Source organism: Tympanuchus pallidicinctus, unplaced genomic scaffold, assembly GCF_026119805.1.
Source record: "Tympanuchus pallidicinctus isolate F22 unplaced genomic scaffold, pur_lepc_1.0 scaffold8, whole genome shotgun sequence".
Taxonomy (NCBI): Eukaryota; Metazoa; Chordata; class Aves; order Galliformes; family Phasianidae; genus Tympanuchus; species Tympanuchus pallidicinctus.
The window spans coordinates 5,064,556-5,080,445 of NW_026294802.1; the positions used below are offsets into that span (position 1 = coordinate 5,064,556).

At 47.0% G+C, this 15,890-nt stretch overlaps 1 protein-coding gene across 2 annotated transcripts; it reads right to left on the reverse strand.

The window, feature by feature from the left end:
* Positions 1-316: 316 nt before the first annotated feature.
* SINHCAF (SIN3-HDAC complex associated factor) lies at positions 317-15,550 on the reverse strand. Of its 2 annotated transcripts, none has more exons than XM_052668716.1 (6): positions 15,410-15,550; positions 8,474-8,621; positions 6,505-6,604; positions 5,127-5,253; positions 3,526-3,676; positions 317-2,640 (listed from the first exon to the last, which is right to left on the reverse strand). In XM_052668716.1, exons 2-6 carry the CDS (start codon positions 8,599-8,601, stop codon positions 2,478-2,480), a joined length of 669 nt encoding a protein of 222 aa, XP_052524676.1. In that variant the 5' UTR covers positions 8,602-8,621; positions 15,410-15,550; the 3' UTR covers positions 317-2,477. The 2 variants fall into 2 exon arrangements, with proteins under 2 accessions (XP_052524676.1, XP_052524677.1); XM_052668717.1 differs by having other exon boundaries at positions 8,474-8,624; positions 15,410-15,526.
* Between the last annotated feature and the right edge of the window lie 340 nt (positions 15,551-15,890).

Here is a 15,890-nt window from a genome sequence, read left to right on the forward strand (position 1 = left end):
GTCAGCAGCCCTCTGGAGAACCAGCCAGCACCACCCATTTCCAGAAAAGGAATTGGCTGCTACACAGCACAGTGCCCGGGAACAGCTGGAGAATTCTGTAGAGGCAGCTACCCACCACAATAAGCACTGTATCCTTCCTCTGCTCTGCTCATCTTCCTAAATTAAATAGAAAATGACTTGTTGCAAAGAGAGTTGTCTGCCTTCCCTCCTCCAAAAAAAGGAAGCTTTGAAATCTTGTTCAAATAGACAAATGAATGCATAGGCTGGTTCAAACACTGAGCTTAATTAAGCGGACGGTTAAATAAACAGGAATTCATTTTCTAAATAAGTCTAAATTTATTCATTGCCCTAGTAAAAAAAGTTTGGATTACAAGTGTCTGAACAGTATAAAAGTACAAAACAGGTTTCATAGATTTCTAATACATTAATACAAAGTGCATGACTACATACAGTTCATTCTGCATTACTACCAGGAATGGAACAGGTGGGAGGGAGTGGGGAAGCAGTTGGCAGTTGAAATCTAGCAATAAATAAATAAATACAGAAGAAGAGATGATCCGTATCAGAGCACAACCTACCATCAGTACTGCAGCCTCAGGTGTACAGAATTACTGATGCTGAAAACACAAACTCCAGTAAAGGCAGGTGTCTGCAAAAAATAGCCAGTACTCTTGCTCAAGTCCTTATCAGACATGACCGACCTAGTTAGGCAGTTATACAAGTATCCACTCATTTGGTTGCAGATGAAAAGTAAGGCATGTAGCTTTGTCTTCCCTTCAGAATCTCAGGGAGCTTAGGAAAAAAAAAAATAAAAAATAAAAAAACAACACAGTAAAAGAGCAATGAAAGCTGTAAGATGTAAGGCTGTGATAAATCAAAGCCTTCTTCTGATATCCTCTCCTCAGAGGCTGGACTACTCAACAGAAGGGAGAAAGGAAAAAACAGCTTTGAGGATGGAGGCTCCTCTTAAATCCTGCATATCCTTTCCTACCTATATTTTAATTTGCTAACTATTCCCATTTCAGGAAGTGAGATTACACAGAAATCCAGTCCTAAGCCCTACCCACCAAAGTTTTGCACGGATGACTCGCACAACAAGGAAAGTTTGTAGCATCCATTGCAGAACATCCCAAAAAGAGTAAAAAGAAAAATCCCTTCCCTCCCCCCAAAGCAAACAAATAAACAAAAGCATAATTCTCAAGTTACACAAATTAAACCTTCATAAAGGAACATGAATCAATAGGGAACTAAAACTGCAGCACACTCCTCCAGGAAGCTGCTATCACCCTAAAGGCAAAGTGGAGTTTGAAGGAACATCGCACTGGTTTGCACACAAGTTCAGCTGGGAATCTTTTGATCATGTATGCAAACAGAGCTGCCTCTATTCAGCACAGCACCAATGCTAATAAAAGCCCAGTATTTACAAAAGCCTTGATCTGCTGGTGAGAAGCTGTGTGGCTCTAAAACAAGCACTGTGAATCCAAACCACAGGTTGGAATCAGCTTGCGTCCCCAGACCTGAATCTAACTTGCTTAGCAAGTGGCTTGGTCTTATGTCAAGCCTGAAACCAGCAAGTAGTCTTTTTTGTGGTCACATTTGAGCTGCACTGGGCCAAGAGATATAGCCGTTACCTGGTTACGGCCATCGTCTACACCTAACTTGGGCACTGGGTTGTTTTCTTGGTCCTCCTCTAATTACCAGTCAGTTACTACACAAAGCCCAGAGGGTCTGCTGCTAGGTTAAAAACAAACAAACAAAAAAGTCTCCCATCCATTTCACTGTGTTCAATTCTCAGGCAACTCCTCCTCCTCCCTTCCTAACTAAGAAGGGAAGTGCTCCTACCCCTTCCCTAAGAGCATCTGTTGTTGGGAGGCTTTTTCAGATAACTATCACTTACAGTAGAGATGTCTGCAGTTAACAGTCTGTCACATATCTGTCTTTCTTACAACGTCAGTAGTATAGGGTGAGATCTCCACACCTTCAAAATATATATATTTATACAACTAGAGAGGTGACAACATTTATATGTATTAGTTCATCTCATACATGTCTAAGAATGAAATATTTTCTTGGGGATTTAAGGGAGGTTACCAACCAACTTAAAAAAAAAATAAAAACCCTTACAACCACCGTTTCTTTCAATACAGAAAGATGAACTACATACACTTTAATATACAAAACCCCGTCCTCAAGTTCATTTGTGAAGGGAGTGGGAGGGAAAGATAAGAGGGACAACCTTGCAGCAGCATTCAGCTTCACTAAGTGTTCCATAGCATCTTAAATATTATGTACAGTCTTTCTGAAAGGATACAAACTAGTTTCAGAGTTTGTGGAATTGTAGCAGTAAAACCCAAAACAATTCTAGGGAATAGTCTTTTGGCAGCATAGCAGGTGTCCAATGTGAACAGAGTCACTTTTCTAGTATTTTTCCAGAGAATAAGAGGATCTGTATAACTGTCTGCAGCTCTCCAAGGAAGTCACCACTCCTCTTGGGTAGAGATTGCTGGAGATTGTGGTCCTTCTTGTTCTGGCTTCTCAGTGGCAGACTTTTTATTGCTACAGCAAGGTTTGAAGAGATGAGTGTCTATGAGGACTTCCCCAAAACGCCCTTTGTAAATAATTCCACAGCAGACCTTTTGCCTGAAAGAAAAAGCAAGCAGAGATGCAGACAGCTTGTGACACTGATTCTTTGAGCCTCAGCACTGTTTGGCTATGACAGTAGGGGCTGTCCAAAGAGAGAGAGCAAATCAATGTCTAAATCCACATCATAATTTAGGGAAGGAAAACTAAAACAAAACACAAGACGACGACCACTAACAACAAAAACCAATCAAACAAATAAAACCATGCACATAAAAAAGCCATGCCTACATAAAACTAAGTCTCTAAGTCTCCCATTTTACTTCCCAGAGAAATTTCAGCTACGCAGCTATCTAGGTTAAGCTAACCTTGACAACTAGGCATTCAAAAACACTATTTGAGAGGAGGCAGCAAAGTCACAACGATCCCAGTATAGCAATTAGCTAAACAAGGGATTAGTGTGTCATAACACGTAATAAAACAAACCCATCAGCTCCAAGAAAATCTTGTGCTTTTCCTCTCTCTCTTTTTTTTTTTTTTAATGACCACCATCACAGGTCAATCAAATTTAATGCTAGGTTACTCAGCTTGGCAGCAAAACATACGTACATGGTAACATGGTAACTTGTTGCATCTACAGAGCATAGTTTTAAGACAAGACAGTGACATTCAGAATATTGTTCGTTACTCCCAAAAATGTAAGAACATCTCTCCAGATAGCATGTTTTTGTTTAAGAACTGGAGGGAGATAGGAGAAAAAGTCTTGAATACATAGTGTTCCTTTCCAGTAAGATAGACATTGTGGAATACTTAGTGACTTAAATGATATCTCTAACACAAGTTCAGCAGCAGCAGCACCCTGCAAGCTCCTAAGGAAGCAGCCTTGATCACTGAATATGAAACAAACTGCTGTCTGTACAGAGCACACCTTCTGTTTCATTTTACCTCTTCCAATACGTGAGATCTAGAAAGGAAAAAACCGGTGTTCTGCTGGACCCAGCACTCATCTCTGTGTCAGAGCCCTCATCAGACTGGTTGCTGTAGCAGGGGGATTGAGCTGGGGAGGCACTTGAAGTGGTGCTGTGGGCATCAGAGTCTGCAGGGTGGGGGGGGGGGGGGGAGAATAAATGCAAGAATTAAGACATGCAGCAACTCATCCTTTTCCTTACTTCAAAAGGTCACATGCAGACGGGAACTGAAGAGAAAGACTTTCCTAATTAACAACAAAAGCCTAATAGTAACCCATTTTTCTTACCCCTGCCTACTTCAAAAATCCTTGAAAGAACATCTGTCATCATGTGGGAGACTGAAACAGGTCCCTGTGTGTGAAGGACTGCAAAGAGGTTCAGGGTCAGAGTCTCAAATGCAGCCTGAGCAGCACGCTACACTTCAGACACGATCCTGATTCTTCTCTGTAATCACTGAAACACTGTTGAAGCTGGTCAGGACCTTTGCTTCAGATGCAGCCCTTCAGTGCAAATCTCCTTTCTTACCCATTAAATTAAAATCCTGCAAAGCTCTTCTGATTAGAGCAATGGATTAGGTAGTTTAAAGCTCCAGCTGGAACAAAACTGTAAGCTATCAACTTCAGGTATGCAGATGCATATCTGAATAGAGATACTGCTAGCTTCCTTTTTAATTGCCTCTACCACCCACAGTAACACAATAAGAATTGACTATTGCACATTGGATGAGTAGATAAGAGCTCCATAGGTCAAGGCCTCCACTGGTTCTTCTGAGAGCACTTCCTTCAGGTCAGGCAGAATGATAGAAAACAGAGAAGATCAAGACAGCAACAGTTAAGAAGCTACAAGGTTTGCTTTAGAGGAAAAAGAAACTAGATTGCTGACATATATTTAGAGTGTTACTGACAGATGGATGTGTGGGAAAGATATAAATCCATATCTATTTGAGAGTCTAAGTGCTAGTGGAAAGAAATCACTGAGACTAGCAGAAGGTTTAAGGAAACTGTACAGAGGAACATGGCAGGAGCTTACAGAGTACATGTGTATGTTGGGGGGGGGGGGGGGGGGGGGGAAGAGGGGCAGAACACAAACAGGCTAAATAGAAAGCCTAGGCTGAAAACATACATGGAAGAAAAAGATTGACAGTGGTATCAGCAGAGCAAGCAGCCTTTCTTGAGAGGAGAGAGCTTAAAACTATCATAGCAAGTTAATGAGAACAGGGGGAAATCTCTTTCAACTTCAATGAGGGCTTTGCCCAAGAAGTTCTTCCATGAGATGTGTCATTTCAGCGTGAGATATAAGCTGCAATTGCCTACTCCTTCCAGCTCTGCTTCTAACCCTCTCCTTGTCACTTCTCCACGTGACACAACCAGCCCCCTTCAGATACTCATCCTGTACACGGTCTCCCCTTTCATTCCACCGCCTCCCCAAGCACACTGAGAACAAGAGGTTACAGGAACAGAGAAAGCCTGAATGTGTGAGAGCACAACTGAATCCAGGAGGCGACTCAACATGGTCACTTAGCAGTAAGTTTTAGGGGAAGCCAAAGTTTATAATCAAAATCTGCTTGGATCTACTTACTATGCCGCTTGAATTCTTTTTGCAGCTTGCTGATTTGATTGCTCTTTATTCTGCTTCCAGAGAGAGTTTTCATTTTCTTTGGTTTCAGTGTTGTTTTCAGACTGGGTCCAGCCCTGGCATCTACCACCTACAACACATAAAATGCACACAGTGATCCTGAATTATGCCCAGATACTGCCTTTGTCAAGATGTCCGCACTGATCTAAGCTGAAGGAGCTCACAGAATCATTGAAGTTGGACTGGATGATCTTAGAGGTCTTTTCCAACACCAGCCCATCCCCACCATGCTCACATCCCTCAGTGCCACATCCACACAGTTGCTGAACACCTCCAAGAATGGCGATTCCACCACCTCTCTGGGCAGTTACACTCTTTCTGAGAAATGTTTCCTAATATCCAACTTGAACCTGTCCTGTTGCAACTTAAAGCCATTTCCTCTTGTCGTAGGGCTGTTACCTGGGAGAAGAGACCAACCCCACCTCACTCCAACCTCCTTCCAGGGCGTTGCAGAAACGCTCAAAAGCAGTCTAGTTAAACCAAAGCAGTTCTGCGTACTCACACTTATATTTCTCTTAAATCTGGTTTATAAGAGACTGAGTTTGTAGGAAAAGAAGGCAAACCAGTTTCAAAAGCACATCCAACTAAACTTGCATCTTCTTCCTATTTTGACAGATTCAGTTGAATAGGCAATGGTTGTTTACATCTATAGAGGCTCAATCAAAAGAATGACAACTAAGCATTTACCCTAGAGATTGTTTTTGTTGTTTTAAATCATTAGTTTAACTTCTTAATAAAGCTAGAGCTAGTAACAATCATAGTTCTGGATCCTGTTCTCACCAAGGCTTCCTTTATAAATATTATTTCATACACAAGGAATCCTGATCATCTTACCAGCCTTAGGCCCAAACTGAATTAGGTAGATCAAAACAGAACATATGAGCAGGAATAGCTGCAAGATATTAGTCTTTAATTACCTGATTAAGCCACATTGATTTGTGTGCTGCTTGGAATAAGACACCTTGCTTGTTCAAGCTATTAAAAAAAAGTGACCAGTTTTGGACAGAGACCAAATTCTATAATGTTTTGAGTGTCATAAGAGACTTCTGGACAAAGTTATGAGATTGTGAAAACAAGGAATTACAAGGTAGGTTAGTCTGTGACTCCATCCATGGCTTGCACCATCACAATTTGCACGTAAGTCTAACAAGGACAAGAAATATTCCAGGCAAGTTTTATAAATGTTGGGATTAGGTAGTGAAGGCAGTTGGGAAATAGCAACCCCTAAACTCTTTCTAGCGCCTCCCTCTCTGATGTAGAACGGACTGAAGTAGAAGGCAAGTTAATTAAGGGCAGGGAAGAAATAGATAAGTTAACTAACGTGATTCCAGTTTTTTTTGGATCCTGCTGGCAACTTTTTCCATCTTTTCACCAAAAGGACACAGGCGTTGCAAATGTCTCCTGAGCGGGCCTCGTGGAGCCTGGTAAGAATGAAAAGCAAAAATCACTTTATAACAATTAATAAAAACAATCATGCAATAACAGTGTCAGAAGCACAAGGAAAAGGGTTCCTTCTCAAGATCTGATTTTCAGGCATGACAATTAATCTGAGGTGCTTCATCAGTGCCATCTGAAGACCAGGTCTGACTTTCAGAAAAACATTATTCCATGTAGAAATAAAAGGCACTGTAATTCGCCACCATAAGGAGGCTAAGAAAACCCAGCCCCATTACCTTCTGTTGTTTATGTGTTGTTTGCCTTGTTTTCTTTTAAACCACAGCTTCAGTGATTGGACTGATTTGATTGGAGAGGGAATAATCCTATTCCTTGAGCGTAAGCAGGGAACAAAACTGAGATCTGACAAAAGCTTATTCAGCTCTTAGCTTTCTCACAGAGTTTCAAGGATGAGTAACAAATACCATCCAACACACTGCTGCATACATGCAGGATAGGGTTTCAGAAACAGTGGTCACTGGAACGACAGCAATACTTGCTTCCTTCTAACAATCTTGCTTCAGAAACCATTTCTACAGCTAATCACACTAGAGGAATCCACACTAAAGGGAACACAGAGTTGGGTTTTCCAGCTGTTCAAATGAGAGGACTTTGAAGCATGTATAGATGAATGGGCAGGCAGGCTCAGATAAGCCCTTATTTGTTCAGAGTTAAGACTGCATTTTTCACCTTGGCAAACATATTTCAGATAGCGCAAGACCAAAAGCTCCAGTATTCTGCAAGCTTCTTTACTGCTGTTTATATATATATAAAAAAAGCAATGGGCCTTCAGTCTTTCCACTGCCAAGGGCAGCAGCCAAGAATTACGACAGCAAAAACTGTCAGCATCAGATTTATGAACAAAAATCCACGGTCAATACAAAGAGCTATAAAACCATACATGAAAGGGGTGTTTCTAGAAAGGGGGGTGAAGTGGAAGAAGGAAAGAGACAAGGTAAAGACTCACAAAGCCTGCAAAGATTTGCACACGTGAAGTTAAAAGCTTGAGACAAGAGAAGCAATACTGATAAAACACATACAGTTTTTAAACAGCAGATATAAGTTAAACTTTGGCCTAAGATTTTGATGAGAGTCAATCCAGTGAGACTGGAAAGAAAAAAGCTGAATATAACAATGTATTTTTCCTAGGAAAAAAAAATTGAAGAAATCTACAGCAGCAGAAGCTGTTTATTTTGAAATTTTAGTGAAGTAATCAGAAGAGTTTGCCTTGTTAACAATTCAATGACAAAATTGCAAAGTTTCAAAAAGTTAGAAGGCCACAGCAGCTGGTACAAGAAATCACTGCTATTTAGTTGTTTGGAAGCATCAGTAACAAAAGCATTAGGCACAGCTTTGATTAACTGGAAAGTTGATTAATTAATTCTCATTCTTCGTCAGAATGGTCTCCAATGAGAAGTTTTAATAACATATCAATAAGCCTTATCAGAACAACAGCACCAATAGCCAAAATAAGGTACAAGCTTTATCTCATGTCCTCAAATCTCCAGAATAACCAAAAGCCTCCACAGATCCATGCTGCCTTCCACCTCACGCAGGGATTTATACCTCTAAGGATCACAACTAAGTCACCACACATGCTGTGAGGGCGAAGAGGAATTGGCCAGAGCCTTCAATGCTGTCATCTGCTTCAGCTTGCATGAGCAGCCACACTGGGCTAATAACCCAGCAATGCCACATACAGCAGAGGAACCAGTCCTACAGTGGGACAGTCACAAGGAGACTGGGGCTTTCCCCCACCACCTACCCAAGCCAACCACATCTGACAGTGCATCAAGTGTGCAGCTTGGAGATCAAAACCCTGAGAGATGCAGAGTTGACTGAAGGAAGAGTCTTACCCAAAACAGTTCTGGAAATCCTTTTCGTAGCGTTTACTGTCAGTGAAACGAGAGCTGGAAGACTTAGCTCTGCAAATACAGCAGCCCTCTATACTCCGGTACATCTTCGGTTTGTGAAAGCCAAACATTTTTTCCTCCCAGCTGTAGCCTGCTGAAACAAACAGGAACTGGTGTTACTTATCACTTTTTAGATACTGAAAGCAAAACCTGTGTGATTCACTGGGTAAACCAACACTGGGCTGTAATTCAGGACAGGTAAGAGCACTGGCCTGATCTATCTCATATTGCTTCCAAAGAGCAGATGCACCTAATCCACACCTTATTATCTTACAGAAGAGTGAACAACAGCTGGGATATCAAGCAATATCCATTGTGACTGCACTGTTCTCCAAGTCCATGCCTACAGCAGCAGCATAACCCAGAGGTGCAGATGCAGTGCAGGAAAGCCATACTCATTCCAGCAGCCAAGCGGGCTGCAGGAAGACCGTGCCAACCCGCCCCAGCCCCAGGTCACAGCAACCAGGCTGTCATCATCAGCTACCTTCACTGCAAACTCACCACTGTGCTGAAAGCAGCAGGAAAGCAAGTAGGAGTCACTTCAAACGAGCTGCAGCCATGCCTCCAGGCTGTGGGGCAGACATACCTGAAAAGCAGCTCTAAGAGCAGCAGGGTGGAGCCCTCCAGCCCTCAACGGAGCACAGCACTGCGGAGCTCTTCCTGACAGCCAGGCCCAGACGAGCAGCCTCTACGGCAGCAAAAGCTCTTACCTACACATACTTCCATGAAGGGCACCCCACTGCCCTTTAGAAAGGTCTCCCCACCTCCAGCCTATGGTGCTCCCCAGTGCATCATGCCTTCAGGCCCAGCATGACGGGCTGCCAGAGGGCACACAGGTCCCACAGAGCACCAAGTGACACGGATGCTTTCCTGGTGTGGAGCCAGGATGTGCACAAAGGCTCTGCTAGCCACGTGGGCTGCACAGAGCCCATGTTATGGCCACACAGGGACTGCTCCAAGAAGGGCTCTGTTTGAACAGACTGTGGTTTGCCCAGCCAACGCCATAGCAAGGCCTCTGACACTTGTCATCCAACACAGGCAAACTGCTCAGAGGAGACAGCCCGCTGGTGACAGGAAGCTCCCTGAGAACAGGCTTCCACTGCTGAGAACTTCTGCTTTTAAGAACTGAAAGGAGACAGAGCCATGCAAATAGCACACTTTTCTCCCTTCCTCTGACAAAACCGCCAAGTCTCGTACAAGCTAACAATGACAAAAAAAAAAATACAACACAACAAAACAAAAGCTTATCTCCAGCACATCTATTGAGAAGTCTGGTGGCTCGAGGAGGGCTTTCTGGAGAGCATCTCCATCACACGTGGGAGAATCTGATCAGTGGGAATTCCCAGCCACCTCGCAAGCACAGGGACTGCCATGCCCCAGTAAACGCAGCTTAGCCACTGGGGAATGCAGGCAGCACATGGTCTGTCTCCAAATCTTCACCCACTGCAGTGCAAGGGGAAGACTTACATGCTTCCATGAAATGACTACACGTAGCATCACACTTACCTTACTGACAGGCACTACACATAGGGATAAATAACCTGCGTGTTTTTGCAGGATCACAGCAAGTCAGTGAATCAACCACCCAGGCCTGAACATGGTCCTCCACACGGACTAATTCCAACAATACCGCCAACCCCACAGGGGAAAATGAGGACATGTGGACACTGCAAGACAAATTTCTGCTGTCCCAGGTAGCAAAGGGCAGCAGAGTTTTGAAGAGGAAAAAAAACAACCAACACTCATTGTGTCCAAATCCCTCACAGAGAAAAGGTAAGGGACACGCACAAACTGAATAATGAGAAAGATGGAGGGGATGTTCTAACTTTCAACCAAGGTTAACACAGCTGTTTGGCACACATTTGAAGCACTATACTCCTTCGTGCACGTTTGCAGGCTCACCTCCAGCCAGGTTCCCCCAAGGATGACTATTGCGCATAGCCAGCAGCATCACCCCAAATGCTTCCTATGGGATTCTCTGCTCCCTTTATCAGCACAACACTGGCCAGGAAATCCACTTAGTATCCTTGGACTGTCATGACAAATAAAGGAGTGTCTAGGCAGACACTTAAGAGTACATACTTTGTTTCTCAGCATGCAGCACTGCCCTTCAGACAGATGCCTCTCGGGGATACCATGTTTAACAAGCCTCTGGAGATCCAACAGCACAGCACCTTCCACTGGGGAATTTCTAGCTACCAAACTGTGGCTTCAGATTATGTGACTGCCTTAACCTGCAATCTGGTGCTTTTCTTCAGAAAGACAAGAGGTAACTGCAGACAAAAAGTTCATGAGAACTATAAAACTTAAGCAGCAAGAGCATCCTGATTGTTACAGGGCAAGACACAGTACTGATCTCAGCTACCTGATTTTCCAACCCAGGGAGAAACTCCCAGAAATCCAGACACTGATGAGGTGATCTCTGCCACCAGCTGGTATTTATATCACTGTAGAAATAAGATGCATGTTTTACAATTAATGTTCTGGCAAAGGCTGGCATCAGACATATATATTCCGAAAATATTTTGTTTTGCATTATTGCTGCCATTCTCACAGGAGCAGCCTCTCAATACAGTCTTTCAATAGAAGGGAAACTAGTGCCATCTGTTTCCCACTTGATGAACGGTCAGTAACGGTATTACCATATATCATGCCTGAATGGGGAAAAGCTAGTAGCAAAAAAACCACAAGTAGAACACATTTCTCTGACAAACACAGTTGTAAATGGAAGGCATCCGTCCAGTTCCACATTTAATCTTAACCAGTGGCCATGTGACCATTATGCACTAAATATTCTGTCAGCTGCACAGCTCAACAGCTAATGCAGACTGCAGTTAAGTCTACAAATACTTACCAACACTGCTAAACTTAAAGTGCTCCATCTCAACTTTCCATAATTGTCTGCCTAGTGCTGGAGATTACATTATTTCTCTGTAGACTTAGGTGTAGTTAGGACACATGATTGAGCCATTCAAATGGTTTAACTGAAAGCTTTGCAACATAGGTAGATCTCAGATTAAAATCAGGGAGTTAAGATTTTCCAGTTGATGTAACACAGGCTAGATTTCCTACTACTGCAACGCATGAATCTCAGCTGTGGAAGCTTAACCATTGGGGACAGATAAAAAGAAGCCAGGTGGGACTGCAGCTCCATAAAAGTTAAAAGCATCACACAAGATAGTTTTGCCAAATTTAAACGAGGTATTTTAAATACATGAAGTCTTTTAAATTAGCAGCTGTGCAGAAATGAAAGGGAACCACTCTACCAGCAAAAAACAAAGCAACCCAAGAAAAACAGAAAACCTAGTGGGGCGTATTTATCAGTCTGCTGAACTGGAGATGTACCTGCACTACGTAGGGAATGCTACTCCCTCAAGTTAGAGAGAAAGCGATCCTCATCCCCTGCCCCCCTGCAGACAGAGAAGCTGTTTACCCCAAGTCCTGCATTAGCAGCTGGAATGGAAGGAACAAGTTCTCCGTACATCTGTCCTGACATTTTAGGAATAGCAGAAAGTCAGAGTAGAGCAGAGAGCAGCAGAATAGGCGGGGGAAGAAAAACACACCCTGCTTATTACGTTTGTGAAGGGCTGGTACAAAGCAGCATGCATCATATGCATGTGAGAATTCTTTCATGCTTTTGTTGCCTGTCAGGACTAGAAATTGGGACTCAGTTTTCTTTGCAAAACTTAATTTGATGGTCTAAATTAAAAGATATTGCTTCAGATGCTCATTAAGATTTCAAGTCAAGGAAGAACTTCTGAACTTTTCAGATTAAGAAAAGCTGAGCCGCTTTCATTTGCCTTCCCAGATTCCTCTGCATTCTTCTTGATCACCCAAGAAGAATGAGAAATCTGTAATAACAGAGAGGAAGGAATTCCTAGAAGGCAGGCACGTCTCCCTTTGTAACACAATTATCAGGCCACTCAGAAGGAACGCGCTCACCTGCTTCTCATGAAGCTGAAAGAAAACACTCTCCCACGTTACAGGAGAACCAAAGGATGCCAGTCTGACTACTCCACACCCCTCTCTTCTCTAGTCTCCTCACTCTGGCCTGGATCATTCATTCTCAGTGCAACACAATGCTCCCAGCACCTTGAAATACAGAAAGGCTACACATACTCTGGTTTCTGCATCAGCAAGTGCATACACCCAGCACACGTCCACAAACAAGTAACACTTCCAGAACTTCCTAGGGTGCCTTCCCTTCCTCTGTCTGCCCAAAACCTTACTGGAAGGAAAGTGACATTTGGCCACTGCTACAGTCCAGGCACACCAGAATGAAGCAGCATCCTGCCGAGTTCTGACTCGATAAGCTCAGCTACATCAGTGAGCCGATTCATACGCCAGTCCTGTCTGCAGCTACCGTTGTGCAGCAGTGAGATCTCAGCACAACAGATGCAACTGGCAGAGACTCCCAGACCACACTGAAATTAAACCAGACATTGCTTTTCCTTGTTTAAGACTCCCACAGTACTCAAGCTAGGTCACAGCCATCCTGAGTGAAACTGTCAGTAGCCGAGCTGCAGAGGCGCCTGCTGACCTGCTGATCTTCTATGGGAAATGCAAACCCGATTCATTTACACAAAGAAAAAGAGTGAAAGGCCGAGGTATTGGGCGTTCCTGCACGCTGCTATGCGGTTACTGCTCCAGAAGGGATAGGCCAAAGCATGAAAACAATAATCAGTAAGATTTGCATAAGGAAAAAAGAAATCCCAAACCTGTCCCACCTGCAGACATTCCATTTCTAAAGAGGACTTCCCCCTCTTGAAACTCCTATTGCAAAACTAAAACCATGTTCAGCCTAAGCAGGAGCCCCACAAGGAAAACCTGAGCTGCTCGATGAGTCTGTGATACTTATCTGGGTGCACTGCAGCTGTTAAGACGCTGCCAGCAACCACCTGCTGCTGGAAGAGCATCATGGACACTTGGATCACAAGACACTGAACAGGTTTTATTATCACAAGGTTAGAATGTCTGATGACGGCTGCAACAGAAGTAGTAGCAGGATAGTGAAGTCACTTCACTTAAGACACTTCCACGTCTTCAAGCAGTACCAGCAGTCATTTCATGTAGACTTTGGACAGAGCACATTCTACAGAAATTCACAAGCCCGTGAAATGGAGCCCCACCCCTGCGTTCTGCTGAGCCTCTGCTCCCAGCCTAGGCCAAGGGGCTGCCTTACTTCTGCTGGACAGCCCCAGACGGGCAGCTCCAGGACACAGCAGGCTCAGCAGCAGAGCTGCAGGCATTGCTCACCCCAGAGACTTAAGAGAAGCTGTGTTGAGAATCAGTGCAAAGCACTTTAGTGACACTGTTGCTCTGTACAAGTAAGGCAAACCTAATGCTGTTTATCACAATCCGGGTGAATGCTCCAGCACTCTTCACATTTTCTTCCCTTAAGCAGAAAGCAGTGCTTTCTTCTGACTGGGGTAGCCGCACACAGCCAGGAGCTCCCAGAGATCCCCCTAGCCGGGAGAGGAGCAAGGAGGAACTTTTCCCACTGGCTGAGGAGCTCACTGCCTGCTTCCTGCAGGAGCACAATGCCGCAAGCCCAGAGGTGCGTCTGAATACCCCGCGGCTGCAGCTCACAGCAGAGCCCGGAACACTCGGCTGCCTCCAAGGACTTACCGACACAAAGCCCTCCAGCGCAGCGCCTGCTCCGAGACTCGTGTCATCGCTCTAGTTTGAGAAAATCGCGGACCACACAGCGAGCCGGCCCCGCGGAGAAGGGGCTTTCCGCAGCACGTGCGCCGTGCGGGGCTGACAGCCCCACCTCGGGCGACGAGCACGTGGTGTCCGTGCCCGAGCGCACGGCTCAGCCTCCGCCGCCGCTGCGGCCGTGCGCGGCAGCCCCGCCGGCCCGACACACGGATGCCGCGGGCACTCGGCGCAGCAACACCCCGACTTTTCGGGGATCGCAGAACCGAGCGCTCAACGCGGGCCTCGGGCACGGCGGCGAGCCCTTTAAATCCCGCGGCCGCACGCCCTCGCGCGAAGGGAAACGGCAACTTCGTGCTCGTGTGAGAAGAAGAGCGAAGCCGGGTGGGAAAACGGAGAGGACGGAGGAGCGGAGGGCGCCAAAATGCGGGCTCGGGGCCGCTTTCCGCCCCGCACCGCGTGGCACCGCGCGGGGCAGCGCCGCGCTCCGGCCGCGAACAAAGGCCCCCCCGGGCGGGCTGCCGACCGACCTACTTTCCGCCGCCCGGGGCCAGGTGGGACGGCCCCCGACCCGCGGCCTCCGACGGGACCCGTGAGCGAGGAGCACGCGGCGCTGAGCGCCCGGCGGCGGCCGCCCCCGGCCGGGCCGCTCGCGGCGCCCCCTCCCCAGCCCCGGGCGGTGCGCGCGGGTTCCTCATGGCTCGGCCCTGACGTAATTCAAACATGGCAACAGTTGCACTTCAAAGCGCGGCGCGGGGCTCCGGGGCCGCCGGCACGGCGCGCGGGGAGCGACCGCACGGCACGGAGCTGCCGAAGTTTCGCCTCTCCCCGAAAGTCCCTCCCGAACCCTCTCGGGCCGCTCCCCGCGCTCCGAGCCCCGGACCAACGGCGGCACACGGCGGCCCTTTGTTTTCCCCCGGCCGGGCCGGGCTGCGTGCCGCCGGGATTCCGCCCCCGCCCCGGCAGCGCGTTGTCAGGCCCCCCGAGCCACAGGTGTGCGCGGTCGCACCTGCGCCCAGCACTGACGTGCAGCTGCGGGCTCCGCACTGTGAGCGCGACCCACCGCCTGCCTGGGGAAAAGATTTAAAAAGAAAGGAAAAAAAAAAAAGAGAGAGAGAAAAACCCCCACAACACTACAGAAACTCCCAACATCAAGTCTCCCGCCGCCTCTCGGCTGCACTTTTCTCCCCGCTCGCCCCGGAGCACTACGAGCTCACTCACCGCACACCCGCTCGTGCAGACCAGCCCCGCGCCGCGCGCCCTGTGCAGCGCCGTGCCCCGTGCGGCGCTCCCGCCGCCGCGCGCCCTCCCCTCGCGTTCTGCCGCCAGCCCGTGCGGGCGCACTCGCGGCCCCCCCTCCCGCGCTCCGGCTCCGCCCCTCCTCTCAGCGCCCGCCGCTCTGCGCACGCGCCGTTCCCACGGCTCCATTCTCAACAATCGAGCTCTCTCGTTCGCGCGCCCCATTGTCCTTTTAAGGGAGAAAGGCGCGCGGGAAGCCTGGGACGGGGGAGGTGTCGCCCATCGTGACGGCGGCGGTGACTTCACGCACGCACGCGGCCCGCTCCTCCGGCCCCGCCCCCGGCCCGAGGTGGGCGGGGCCCGACACCTGCCTCCCCGAGGCGGGGCGGGGCTTCCGCGCCGCTTCCCGCCCGCCCTCGGAGCGCGGCGCGGTAGCCGTGGGGTGCCGCCTCCTTCGCCGTTT